The 12,049-nt window shown below is 46.1% G+C and overlaps 1 protein-coding gene across 9 annotated transcripts in view; it reads right to left on the reverse strand.

Annotated features, from left to right (window-relative positions):
• CACNA1C (calcium voltage-gated channel subunit alpha1 C) overlaps nucleotides 1-12,049 on the reverse strand; it is a 680,405-nt gene that overhangs the window by 187,721 nt on the left and 480,635 nt on the right. For all 9 annotated transcript variants that reach the window (XM_070270768.1, XM_070270767.1, XM_070270765.1 and 6 more), the window contains exon 6: nucleotides 5,720-5,878. In XM_070270768.1, coding sequence (XP_070126869.1) covers nucleotides 5,720-5,878 — 159 coding nt within the window. The remainder of the gene's footprint in view (nucleotides 1-5,719; nucleotides 5,879-12,049) is intronic.

Consider the following 12,049-nt stretch of genomic DNA (forward strand, 5'->3'; position numbering starts at 1 on the left):
AATCAGGACAGAGTAGCAGTGGGTGACAGGGAGCGGACTCCCTGGGTATGGACAGGGCTTTTTCAGGAAACAGTATAACATATCTACTGTGGCCACAGACAGTGCCTGGGCTAATTCCACATGCCAGGAATAGCTACCAGACAATTAATGAGTTAAGATGTGATTTATATTTTTGGTGTGGAAATCAGTGGTAAACTGAAGTAAGAGTTGGCTGATGTAAGAATTTCCATTATGGTAAAATACTGAGACGGTCTTGGCCCCAGCTGTGGAAGATAAAAGTGTGGAATTCTCAGAAGTTTGTGAAATTAAGGACAGTGTCTCATGCTTGTAGAAAGTAACAGTAATAAATAGACTAGACTCCAGTTCTAACAAATGACTGCCTCTAACAACAGTGAAAATATGCCCCGAGAGGCAGACTTGCTTGCAGCTCTTCATTTGGAGACAACAGGTCACCCCGGATCTTTCCTTGTTTCACATGCACCAAAACCACCACAAGTGTCTAGTACCTCTGTGTTGAAGCCTATTGGTTGGTTGGCTGCTCTCAGTTTGTGGCTTCAAACTGTTCACTCCCAAGAGGAAGACAGAAAGAGAAATATTAATCCTTAACTAAGAGAGAATTCTTAGGAGAATGGAGTTGAGCAGTATGGTTGAAAATATATGCTGGATTCTGTCTTCTTGGCTTTTTTTCTTTTCTCTCTCTCTCTTTTTAATAGCTTTATTGAAATACGATTTACATGCTCTCCAATCCATCATGTAAATGTACAGCTCAATTATTCTTAGTAAATTTACATAGTTGTGCAGTCATCGCCACAATCCACATTGAAACACTTCCATCGCCCACAAATTCCCGTAAGCCTGTTTGCATCAGTCCCATTCCTATCCCCAGCTCTAGCAACATGATCTGCTTTCCGTCCCTGTAGCTTCTCCTTCCTGAAAATTCCATATAAATGGCATCATATAATACGTGGCTTTTTGTGTCCCTCTTCTTTCATCTGGTATGACGTTTTTGAGGTTCACCTGTGCTGCTGCACATATCAGCACAGTCTGTTCTATTTTATTACCGAGCAGTACATTTCATTGCATGTTGATAACCTTCACCAGCTGATGGACATCTGGAGTGTTTCCAGGTTTGGGCTACTGTGAATGGTGTTGCCTCCCGCTTCTTCTTGGCTTGGTGCTTCAGGCTATGCGAGTCCTCGGGTGACGACTGAGGTGATCACTGACCCCTGAACCATGTTAGGGGACAACAGTGTTGTACCACTCAGGGTCTGGGTCCAGGAGGGATCCATTCATACAGTTGAACTCTAGCCACAAGTTTTTGTGACTTCTGAAATTTTGAAATCTTTGGAGATTTGGATGTGAGTTTGAACAATGCGAGGCTATAAAAGGAGGGAAACTAAAAAGTGAATCTCAAACCTCAAGAATACATAAAAAAGTGGATAACAAGCGCCTAAAAAATTGAGAGTTGATAGACTGGAAAAGCAAGAGCCAAACAGATCGTAAATTCTGTTGGGTTGTTGCCCATTCTAGTGACTGCTTTCTGGAGTAATGTGCTCAGTCACTGTGATAAAAGTGCCAGAATGATATGGAACACAGGACAAAAAGAGAAGGTGAAAACATAAAGGGGAAACGTGCATTCATTCTCTGCTGCTTTCCTTTTTAGTGCAATAAGGACACTGTTTTTCTGGCACTGTGGCTGCTTATCCGACAGCTTTCCCTACATTCCCAATCCTGACATGGGCAGAAATAAGGAAAAGGTAAAGGCTGCCAAAGTGACTTCTGAGTGTCCTTAAGGAAGAAAACACATTTTGGGGTCTTACAAATACATATGCTGAAAAGAAAACGCATCAAGGGAATGCAATCTCATGAATAAAAGAGGAAGGGACGGGATTCAGGAAGCTCATCTAATGGCTCAAGTGCCGCTCTGCTGTTTTAAATCTGTCTTGAACAACAACAAAAAGGATTTGAGAACAATTAAGAAGCAATGATGATCTGGTAAAAATAGGCATCTATAAAAAGCACTAGAGGGAACACTTGAAACATGTGAACACACACAAGTCAGCAGGTCCTGGCGACATGCACGCGAGAGTGAGGGAAACGAGCTTGCACATGAAAATGTGTTGGTTTTCTTCTGCAGAGTCACGAAGTCCCAGGGAGGGAAGTGGGAACATGAGGTGGGAGAGAGAAACAAGACAGAAGTGAAGAGAGGTAGAGTCATTCTGAAAAGTCCAAATTAAGTTTGCAGTAAAATAACAGAGGCAAAGATGAGGAGAGATTTTAGAAATGCAGTTAATACCAACAAGAACATAATATCTCTGGGGAGTGCCAGTTAGGGGCTCCAAGGAGAAATCACCAAAGACAAAATCAATTCCCTTCTTAGGATCCAACTTCAAGGAGTGAATAGACTGAAAGTGATTTCATTTCTAGGTTTTAGCCAACCAATTCTTTGCCAGACTTAGGGGTAATTATTGTGCTTGGGAGAGCGATTCAGAGTGACCTGGCTCAGAGCGCCATCAAACAGATGGGACGACCAGAAACAAAAGGTACTGGCATATGGTGACGACCTGCACAGGAAAGAGGAAGGCGCCTTGCAGATGCCGCAGGGGCTGGGGAACCGTGCCTTTTCTGAGAAGGCCCCTCCGGGGACTGGAAGGGCAGCCCAGAGGCAGAGGAATGGTTCACCTGGCCAGCCTCAGAGCTCTCTTTATGGATTTTATAGGAAATGTGGCTCAAAATCCATTGCATTCTAAAATCTATAAGCACATAAAATGCACACTCTGAGAAATAATCTCAAAGTGTTAAAAGAGGAATTTGATGTAAATTCCACTAAAAAATTATAACAAGGGCTCACAGGCACTTTTGTATAATCTAAACTTACAGGAAAACATGGTAATTCAATCCAAAGTCTGAAATTAAAAAAAAAAATCACCCATTCCAAAGGTGGCACAATTCTCTAAAACCTGTAGGGATTAGTTTCAAAGACTGCAGATTTTTGACCTTTTACTCTGTGGCTGCACTGAGGATGTCCAGAGTCCTGGACACTTTTCCTCCTCATCAGTGTCACCACTGTGTGGGTGGAAGAGGCTCTGATGACAGCAGTATTGTGTTCTGTTGGGAGCAATGGAGTGGGTCCCGGGATTGTCATCAGATAGCAGGTTCAGGAAGGAGGAGATAAGTGAGCTCCCGATTGCTGAGTGTTGAGAGGAAAGGCTTCTGCAGCCAAGTGTCCTCGGCCCCTCTTCCCAGCAGGGAGTCGGCTCCACACAGACGGGTGCGGTCACCTTCCCGGGTAAGCTGGCAGTGCTCCTCTCTCTGGAACACTTCTCTTGGTGTCTGTCCTCTCACAGCCTGGTTCTCCAGGCTGATGGTCGTGTCCATGATGGGAGCCAGCTTCTCTTCTGAACTTGGGGGGTATGGTAAAACCCTCCACATAAATAATCCGATGTGTCTTCTGGTAGGAAGCAGGCGATGTCTCAGGTACTGTTCCTGGTCCTATTTACCATCGTAGATGGACAAAAATATAGTTCTAAATTGGCCACTCCAATTGGTGAGGCCAGTTCTGGTCCTTTTGTTAAGAGCAAGGAGGCCACTAAACTCTCACAGGCCTCAGGTGGCCTTTTCACTGGAGCATCCAGCTGCAGCACAGAGGAGAACTTCCCATCCTCTGTCTCCTTGTTTATCATGCCCACCATTTTCTTGCCATTTGAGGCCACTGGAGGCCTGACAACAAAGCCCAGTGAGTTCCAACCAACGTTCAGGGCTGCTTGCTGGCACAGGCCCTTCGAAGATCCTGCCACCAGTTGAAAACACACTTCTGCTGTTTCCCCATAGGATGATAGAAATCATGCGCAGTTTTGGGAGCAGTTCTCTTTAGCCCAGTGGTGTACAGACATTTGGTTGCTGGGCAAGGTTGTATCTTTGGCTGTATGGTGGCATTTTACCATTTCATTCTCCCTCATCTGGTATGCTGCTGGCGGGAGCCGCACGATTGCCCACTGCTGACTTGATGGGGTCTTTGACACTCAACATCCCTGTGACTGCCTGAGGAATTTGGGTCAAATGGGTCATTGATCATTGCAACACAACAGTCCAGCAGCTCTTCAACAGGTCTTAGAACGAGTTCTAACAAAACCACATAATTAACATAAATTTATCGGTTCGGGGCTAGCTGTAAATTGAACTGAACAAAAGGGAGGATTTGAATTAAAGGGGAAAATATTATTCATTGCATTATTTGGTATTTCTTTAAGCAAGGCTGGGAATCTCAGAATTTTAGCTAACGGCAAGACCTTTTGGCTTCAATTTTAAAGAACTTCTATATTTTTTAACACGATAGGTTATTTTATATAATTATGACCCAAGTAATTTGGAAATTCTCTCTAGAGTGAAAAAACAGTCTCCTCTTAAACAGAGTCTCTATCAAAAAAGTAAAAAACAATAGTGTGAGTCTGTGACTATAGGTTTATAGTTTGTTTTTGACTGTGGCCATGTGGCAGTGACCTAAAACCTTGCAAATACCCAGTCAATCCATCCAGTCAAAACAGATCATACAGACCAGGTAATCTATTCTGGTTTCTGAACATAAATAATCCATTTCACTCCTTGTTGTACAGATGCTTTCCCTCCTCACCCCGTAAAGCAAGAGGGGTCAATTTAATTTAATGCCTGGGCTGAATGGGAATGCGAAGCAGTAGATAGCGATGGAGAGAAATGAAGCGCCCTTTAATGCATCAGCCAGATGCTCCCCTTTCTCCACCAAGATGCCAAAAACTAAGATGAAAGATGTTGTTTGAAAAAAAAAATCCACATAAATTTAACATTGCTAACCCATTTGGGGGGGCGGTATTTTTTCAACAAGTTTTGTGTTAAACTATTTTATATATTTGTTTAAAAGCCTTGTCAATTTCTGTTTAAATGTTTTTTTAATGGTCAAGCTGAGATTTGAGTAGCTTAAGACAGGAGTTTGTAGCACATCCCACAAGCCAAAACTCTAGTCCTACTCAGGGTGGTGCTTGATGAGCCAGTATTGCTTGTTAAATACACTGATTCAGGGAAGGAATTTGGAGAGAGAAGTCTTGGAAAGGAAGGGACAGCTAAAGTCATGAGGTCGACTTAAATCTGGAGGAAGAGAAGTTTTGCTGCTGGAGGGGGATGACTCCATGCCCATGCCCTCCCCCACCCTGGGATGGGGGCCCTGAGGTCCTGCCTACAGATAGAGACACAGAAAATATCAAGAACAGAAGAGCCAGGATGGCCTCAAAGGGTGACAAGAACCCAGGGTTGTGACGGGAGAGCCCAAAGGCTGAGGGCTGAGCCTTTTCTGAAAGGGCTTCTGATGACAAGCCACACTGAAGGACGGATGCAGCAGACAGACACACAGTCACCAGCTTAGTTCTGACTTTTAAAATATTCGAGGTTGGTGAAGTGATGTTTCTCGAATTGCACACCTCATTTAAACAGGGTTTAGTAGTGCTGGACGAGGCTTGCATTTAGCTGTTTTAACTGAGATCTATTTTAGTAAAAACAAAAATTAGAACCAAGAGAAACAGAATACCAATCTCTGCCTCTCGCTCAATCATGGTATGAGGACACGGGTGCTGGAGTGGAAGGGGCCTCCCCAGCACTGCTGGTCATGCGGCGGCAGCACACCAGCCGAATGGAAAGCAGCAAGGAGAGCGTGGAGGCTCTTGCGAGCCGGCCACTCAGCGTCCTCCCTTACCTGCAATGCCCTCCTGGTTGTAGCAGGTCTTGTGCATCTTTCCCATGAAGAGCTCCAGACCGATGATAGCATAGATGATGATGACAAACAGCACTAGCAGAGCAATGTGCAGCAGGGGGACCATGGCCTTGATAATGGAATTCAGAACCACCTGGAGACCTACAGTGACAAAATCATAGACAGTAAGCACAGTGAGAACACCAGCTTCCACTAATTGACCAGGTGCTATCTTGGATGCCATACTGACACGATTTCATGCAATCTTCTTAGCAACTCTACAAGTGATGTTTCTCAAGCCCCATTTCTTTTCTTTTTTTGCTTGAGGAGGATTGTCGCTGAGCTAACATCTGCACCAATCTTCCCCTACTTTGTATGTGGGTCACCACCACAGCATGGCTTGATGAGTGGTGTGTGGGTCCATGCCTGGGATCTGAAACTGCAAACCCCAGGCCACCAAAGCAGAGCATACAAACTTAACCACTACGCCACTGTGCTGGCCCCTCAAGCCTCATTTTTTAGATGAGGAAACTGAGGCTCAAGGTCAACAGACAGTGAGTGACAGAGTGAGGCTATAAATTCAGGTTGGCTTGACTCCAAATCTCTCTTGGAGGCACATCCAAACAAAAGGACTGGCAGATGCTGTACTTTCAAGGGGGAAGAACACGTTGTTTCATCCAGAACTATCCAATTTTCTAATATCCCATTTTAGACACAACCTCGCATCTGTTTATCCTAGAGCAGTGTCTCAGTACTCACTTTGACTAGAGACGGCCCTGCTAGGACTTAATTATTGCTCAAGGTGTGGTTACTCGAGCCTTATGGTTGACCCATCTGCTATAAACATGGATCACCTTGGTTGTTAGGCATCTGGGACAGTGGGACTTCCTTTGCTGAAACTGACTCACACCTCCAGGATACATCGGCACCTTTTCTGGATTATGTGAGTGGACCTCACTTCCTACAGACATCTGACCAGGCCATTTCACCTCAGGGCCCAAATCTGAAGAATATTATAGCCTTCCATTCAAAAATCCCATTGAAGGGAATTCATGTTTAATGGGTATGGAATTTTAGTTTGGGAAGATGAAAAAATTCTAGAGATGGATAGTGGTGATGCTTGCACAATCTGAATGTACTTAGTGCCACTGAACTGTACATTTAAAAATGGTTAAATGGTCAATTTTGTTGGTATATATGACCACAATGAAATTTTTTTTTAAAGTACCCGGACCTCTTCAGGAAAAAAAAAAGAGTAAATGAAAAATCCTATTTAGCAATGGGTCTTGTCAGTGCACCCCTAAGGTCTGTAGGCTTGTAGGGTTGTCTTATGGGGAGAAGGACCCCTTTACTTATAAGCTCAACCATAAATACCTCAAGAATGCTACTCATGTAAGGGGATGTTGCAAGTTTTCATTTGCAAATGGCAGAGAGGTGTTACCAGCAAGTCACCCCCAGATTACCCCCAGTCCCACGAAAGCTTTCGTCAACAGCAAACGCACTGTCTTTACATCCTCGGAGAAAAGCAGGGGAAAGGGCAGGTCTTCCTTCCTTAAGTCTAGGCCAGTTGTACAGAGAATCTTCTCGCAGGCCACCTTTGACACACAAGATAGGATACCCCCCCCGCCGAGTCACACCACACAGGCCACCTTTAGTGTCTCTGACTTGCCCGCCCAGCCGCAGACATCTTCCCACTTCTCTGTGTATTGCGAGTTTCTCTTGTTTTCACCCACCACCCTCTGCACTGGGTGAACAACGGCTGGCCCACCCTCTCCCCAGACCCCAAGGCAGTCACCGGTGCTGTGATCTGGTGGAGTGGTTTTCTCAAGGCTAATTAGAAGAATTCTTCCCAGCTATTAAGCCAAGATGGGGAAAGGAAAAAAAAAGAGAGAAAAGCTAGAATAGTTCTACCTGTGAATTAATGAGAGTACTTTGCAGCCTCCTATTAGAACAAGATGTTTTCAGATCCAAATGATTCCATTAATTAGCAAGTTGTATACACATTAGCGATAAAGTATGCGAAGCCACAGAGAAAGTTGAAAAACTGAGCTGCAAAGCAATTTTCCGAGGCCTCTGCTAGGGGGAGAGCCTCTTAGCGCTACTCACAGAAGGGGGAGGGGGACCCCCATATCCAGGGACCCAGGCCACCAGGGGCTTCAGTATCAGGCCTTCAGGGACACGGCCTCAGACGGCAAGAAAATGGCGGCAGAGCCAGGATGGGAAACTCTCCTCCATGCCACAGCCAGAGCGTCTGCTCTCAGGATGAAGCCCAAGCCCCTGCTCTGCCCTACAAGCCCAGGGAGGGTCCAGCCTCGGCTGCCTCTCTGCCCGCTCCCAGCCCGTGCCCTTACTCTCTGGACTCCTGGTCAAACAGCTTTTCTTTTAGACTCAAATATGCCATACTCCTCTCACCACAGGGCCACCATGCATGCTATTCCCTGGGCCTGGAACGCTTCCATAATTCCCCACTACTTCTCTTATCCTTGGGCTCTCAGCCCAAGCGTCTCTCTTGCGGATCCCTCCCCAAACTCCCAGACCAGAGAAGTTTCCTTTCTTATATGGCTTCTTGGAATCATTTCCTTTCCTTTGAGCACGAGTCTCAGTTTGGAATTACGTGTTCATTACGTGGTTTTTGAACATGTGTATCTGTCTCTCACATTGGGCTGAGTTTTGTGAAGAGAGGGACCGTCTGTTCTTTTCACCATTTTATCGCTGAGGCCTTGCCTGGTGCTCGGCGTGGCAGCGCTCAGTGTTTCTTGGAGGCATGACGACGCTCACAGTCTGAGTAAATGCTGCTCTTTCGGGAGCTCTGGCGGCCTTGCTGCCCTGTGTCTGGCCCAGAGGCGAGCATGCAAACGGATGTGTGAGTTTCAGGGGCCTGCGGGCTCCGGCTGAGAAGGCTGGGTGGGCGGCGGCGAGGCCAAAGGGAGTCACAGTAGCCTGTGGGCTTCATCTCAGCCGTGGGGACGACATCAGAATTCCTAAATAAGGCCCTGTTCCCATCCTTCTCTCGGGTAGTCCGCACCATGGACCCGAGCATCAAGACCAAAAAACTGATTCTCTGACGCCAACCAGTCACCAAGTCCTGCCAGTTTGATTTTGAAGTATTTCAGAGAAGTATAAATTATTTTTACTATATAAATAGTACATACTAGTTATAGAGAAAATGGAAAACACTTATTATAGAGAAATTAGAAAACAAGGAGCAAAAAGAAGAAAGAAATCATCCATCATCCCACCACTCAGGATAACCACTGTTGTTAGCCTTTTGGTACATATTGTGGTCCATGACTCATTTTCCTCTCCTCTGTCCCCTCGTGTTTGTCATTCGGTTAATGGTCTCCCCACATTCAGTTTTGCCCGATCTTCATGCTGCAGTTAGAATGCTCTCACCAAAGTGCAAATGGGAACATGTCGCTTCCCTGAGGGAAGTCCCCCAGCGACCCTGTCACCTGCAGGTAAGACTGCTTGCTTCTGTCCACCATTGACCGCATCTGACTCCAGGGGACACCTTACATGCCAGCAGTCCACAGGCTGCCAGAACTGCTCTGGCTTGTGCCTCCCTGTCTCAGCACATGCTGCCCCCTGACCAGGATGCCATTCCCTGCCTAACCCTGGGGACTCCTGGAGTCTCCCACTCCTCTCACGTGTGTACCTCAGCACACGGCAGCGACTCACCGCACACGGAGCGAAAGCACATTCATAAGCACAGGCTGCCTTCATAAGACAGAAACAACCACGACGAGGGAGCTGGAACCCATGCCATTCGATGAGCTTCAGAAGAAACTGAAGGTGTATTGTCAAGGAAAGATAAGACTGCGGATGGGAAAGGTGCAGCCAGCTGGCAATGAGTTTCACATGATTTAAACTGCTATTGTGAGAAAGAGGAGTTCGATATATTCTGTATAACCATGGGGATGAAGCCAGGATCAGCTAGAAAGTATCCAGGAAAGACTTGGGTGCAACACGAATAAAAACTGTCCAAGAAACAGACCCACGTGGAGGGGTGGGGGGTGCTTTAAGAGAGAGCAGGTTCCCATGCTCAGAGATCTTCAAGCATTGCCTGAAGAAGCTCTTGCAAGAGGTGCCTTGGTGGGGATCCAGCCATTGGGTGAAGCATTGCCCTGGCACACCAAAGGCCCCCAGACCCTCATTACCATGTTCTGAAACTTACCATGCGTCAGGTGCAGCTCTGAACACTCTACTTGGATTATTCCATTTCCTCATGGCAGTGACCCTATGAAGTAGGTACTATTATTAACCATATTTTACAGACAAGAAAAGAGAGTCCGAGAGAGGTTAAACAGCCTGCCCATAGTTACACAGCTGGCGACTGGCAGCATGGGGTTCAGTGCAAGGTGGCCTGGCTCCAGAGCCTGCAGGCTTCACCATGATGCTAAATGCCTCCCCGTGCCCCGTAGACTGTGGCTCTCAGCCTCCCTGATCTGTGTCTATAAAGCAGCAACACATGCTTACAACAGCTGCAGGGCAGGTGGGGAGCCTAGTGCCGGCTTCCAGGAGAGCCCAGGTGTTTCCAAGGCCAGTGCAGGAAAGGCTTCTAGTTTCTGCCTGCTTTCCTCACAGCTAGCCTGGGACAGCAGAAGCCAAGCTGGGGTGTGAAAGAAAGTGGCCAGGATTGCTTTTGTCCAGTCCGTCATACAGAATGTGGCTCTCAAGGCCTAGATGCTCAACAGCATCTTATAATTGGCTCACAGCTGTCCCAGAAACAGCTTCTCCAGCTCAAGTTCTAATTGGGGAAACTCAGCAACATTTCTCCACCCAAGTGTTCGCCTCAGATAGGCCATGCTTGTTGCTTATAAGCAATTGCTAGTGCCTTCTTCAGTCTGGCTGATCATGTTGGTGGGAGCAAATGGGCCCCAGAGAAGCCTGGTGAACAACTGCTGTAAAACACACTGTGAACACAAGATCATCACAGGCCCACGCGCATGATGAGTCTATTTCCCTAGCCCTAAACCACGATATAAGATCTGACAAAACGCACTTGTACTTATGGGGACAAAAGGATAGAATATTTGATACGAGAACCATACTGGAAAATTTGGAAAACACGGTTCCACACAGGGATTAAACATGTAGCCTAGAAATCCAGTCTCTGATAATTCGCAGTTCATGTCAGGTGACCTCCTCTTGGTGGGTAGAAAAACTCCCAAGGTGCCTGGCTGCCAGAACTTTCAGGGAGATGGTGCTTTGGAAGTAGCATCATTAGATGATGTGAGTAGGAAACGGATGGAGATGGAGGGTAGCCGGCATATGGGGATCTTCCTTTTCTCTCTTTTACATTTCTGAAAGGCCATGGACAAATGCCTGCATTCCTTTTGGGGCTCAACTTGAAAATTCCAGGTTAGAAAAGACTTAGAGGATCTGAGTATATAAGTCATCCTGTTTTTCCCAAAAATATCAAAAGAAGCCGTCAATTATGGAGAGAAAAACCCGGCATCTTTCTTTAAGATAGTGTTGAGAATAGGCTGAAAATTCCCAGGTTGACTACAGTTGGTGCTTCCTCACCCATGACGGATGGTCCACCATGATGGACGCGCAGCTAAGGCCACATCACACACTCTTGTGTTTTATAAAAGAGCATCTCAGTGAGCCCTGCTTTGGTGATGAATTGCTCTGCTCAGGGCCTCAGGGGTAATGTCAGCAAGGAGTGTGAAAATGACTTTATGAGCAAGAGCCTGAGAAAAAGGAAAATGAAAACTTACTGAGGCTGAAAGGTAACGTGCAGAAGTGCCGTCTGATCCAGAGCCAGCCTGAAAGGCTCTGTTCTACTCATGTAAACTTTACTGCTATCCTCCCCTCTTTTGAATTCAGCTTTTAAGTCATTCTGGTGTAAAATAGGAGGGAGAAATAGAGAAATAATTGAAGACCCCTAAATTGCAGATCTTTGCTAATGTTAGTTTGATTTCATTGTTCCGATTCCATATTGACTTACAGCTTTTTTGTTGCTGGCTAGGAGCATACATTTCATGTTCCCAGCTACAGTGTTCAGACTCCATGGTTCCAGCCTACCATTAGGAAAGCAATAAAAATGATCAAAGAGGCCTGATCACAGTATCCACAAGGAGGCAATGCTGAGAATCTCTGAACTGGAAGGGAAGCTTGGGTTTAACGTGCTGGTGGTGGATGCAGGTTTCTCACAGATGGTCTCAAAGTCTGTCAGAGCAGGAAGAGGGCTTGGGATCACCTAACTCAATGACTTAGTTTTCACTTATTCCAAGGGCATTCATCGAGCTATGTTCCATGGGCCATCTGCTGTGCTAGGGATGGGGATACGGTGGTGAATAAGAAGCCCAGAGGCCTTGCCCTCCTAGA

The sequence above is a fragment of the Equus caballus genome, chromosome 6, assembly GCF_041296265.1.
Source record: "Equus caballus isolate H_3958 breed thoroughbred chromosome 6, TB-T2T, whole genome shotgun sequence".
Lineage (NCBI taxonomy): Eukaryota > Metazoa > Chordata > Mammalia > Perissodactyla > Equidae > Equus > Equus caballus.